Raw genomic sequence first — 1,614 nt, forward strand, 5'->3', positions numbered from 1 at the left:
CCGCTCGCGTTCAGCGTCACTTCCTGCCGCTCGGACAGTCACACACTCGCTGCGCACCTCCTGATTCAGAGTTACGCTGCTCTTATAACAGCATCTGTATGCTCTGCATAGAACGAGGAGAGGAAGCGAGCCGAGCGTTGAGTGCTGCCGTGCTCGCACAGTGTGCCAGTGAAAACATTTGTAGCGCAGTCGTGATTCAGCAGCAGCGCACCGCCGTTGGTGAATGCATATAGAGGAAACACCGATAGAAGATGAAATGGAGATAAAAGCCTCGTTCCCACTGCACAGTACCAGCTCGGCTCGCCTTTGTTTGGTTTTCCACTGTAGAAAAGTCGGACCTGTACCTGCTTCTAGATACTTTTTTTCGTATCACCTCTGTCGAGGTTCCAAGCGAGCTGAGGCGATCCTAAAATGTGACGTGAAAACACAGCAGACTGCTGATTGGTCAGAGAGAATCGTCACTATTCACTGCATCATCATTGCGTGCGCCAGACAGAGGCCAGCAACAGGAAGATTTATATTTTACTGTTTTCTTATGGAATTTCATCACTAAATCCACTTCGGAGAAGTTTTGAGGTGAGAAATCAGCTGTGTAGATTTTGAATATTGACAGTTTTACGAGAAGTGATGGCGGAACAAAACTGTGCTTGAAAGTTTTTGAAGACACAGACCGCTGCAGCAACAACGGCAGAGGAAAACACAGCTGGAAGGTTTTCATACCGCTTATCTGTCTTTACCTTCTGAGGAATGTTGAAACGTTTTAACTTAAATCAAGAGAAAGCTGTTTGTGGGTCGCACTGAACATTACGTCGCAGCAGTTGTGTGTGGCGTCGCTATGACGACCAGCTACATTGAGGGGTACTATCTGCAATGGAAAACGGGGCACGGCCAAACCGAGTTGAGTCGCGTCAAGCTGGTACAGATAATGGAAAAACGCCAAAAGACACCAGAGACAAAATAAAAACATGTCATGAAACAACAATTCAGTGATTCAAACTGGACTCAGCACAACTCCAACATCAGTTCATCATTAACAACAGAACACGTCTTTATACATCTGGGGCTTACCTGAGCAGGTGAGATCCAGGATGGAGGCAGAGGAAGATGATCTTACACACTCCCTCAGAGCAGATCCAGACTGAACACAGTCAGACCTGATCCACCACACAGGTCTGAATAAGGACTCCTTTCTCTGTCCTACAGAAACAGCAAAGCCACAGTCCAGCTCTCTACAGACAACAGCTGCTGTCTCCAGGGTCCAGACAGAGTAACTCACTGGTCTCCAGTCTCCCTGATGTTTCACCTCCAGTGTTCCTGCACAGCGACTGGCTCCTCCCACCAACCTGACATCATCAGGCTCTGAACAGAAACCAGAGAGTCATCAGTAAAACAATAAAGTGAGTTTCATCAGAAGAGAAATGAACCAAATCAAAGCTGCAGCTCCTCTTCTACCTGAGCAGGTGAGTCCAACAGCTTTTCCAGGTGAGCAGGTGTTTCTAGCTGAGCCTGAGCTTCTACAGTCCAGGAGAGCAGACTCATGGCCTCCACACTGGAACTCTTTGGTCCACATCGGAGCCTCCACTTCTCCATAGAGCGCCCCCTGGAGGACTGAAG

The 1,614-nt window shown here is 48.2% G+C and overlaps 1 protein-coding gene across 1 annotated transcript in view; it reads right to left on the reverse strand.

The window, feature by feature from the left end:
- LOC123979978 (scavenger receptor cysteine-rich type 1 protein M130-like) overlaps positions 1-1,614 on the reverse strand; it is a 45,348-nt gene that overhangs the window by 4,556 nt on the left and 39,178 nt on the right. The window contains exons 11-12 of the mRNA XM_046064091.1: positions 1,453-1,608; positions 1,069-1,359 (exon numbers count right to left, since the gene is read on the reverse strand). Of these exons, the coding sequence (XP_045920047.1) occupies positions 1,069-1,359; positions 1,453-1,608 (447 nt within the window). The remainder of the gene's footprint in view (positions 1-1,068; positions 1,360-1,452; positions 1,609-1,614) is intronic.

The sequence above is a fragment of the Micropterus dolomieu genome, linkage group LG12 (genome assembly GCF_021292245.1).
Source record: "Micropterus dolomieu isolate WLL.071019.BEF.003 ecotype Adirondacks linkage group LG12, ASM2129224v1, whole genome shotgun sequence".
Classification (NCBI taxonomy): domain Eukaryota; kingdom Metazoa; phylum Chordata; class Actinopteri; order Centrarchiformes; family Centrarchidae; genus Micropterus; species Micropterus dolomieu.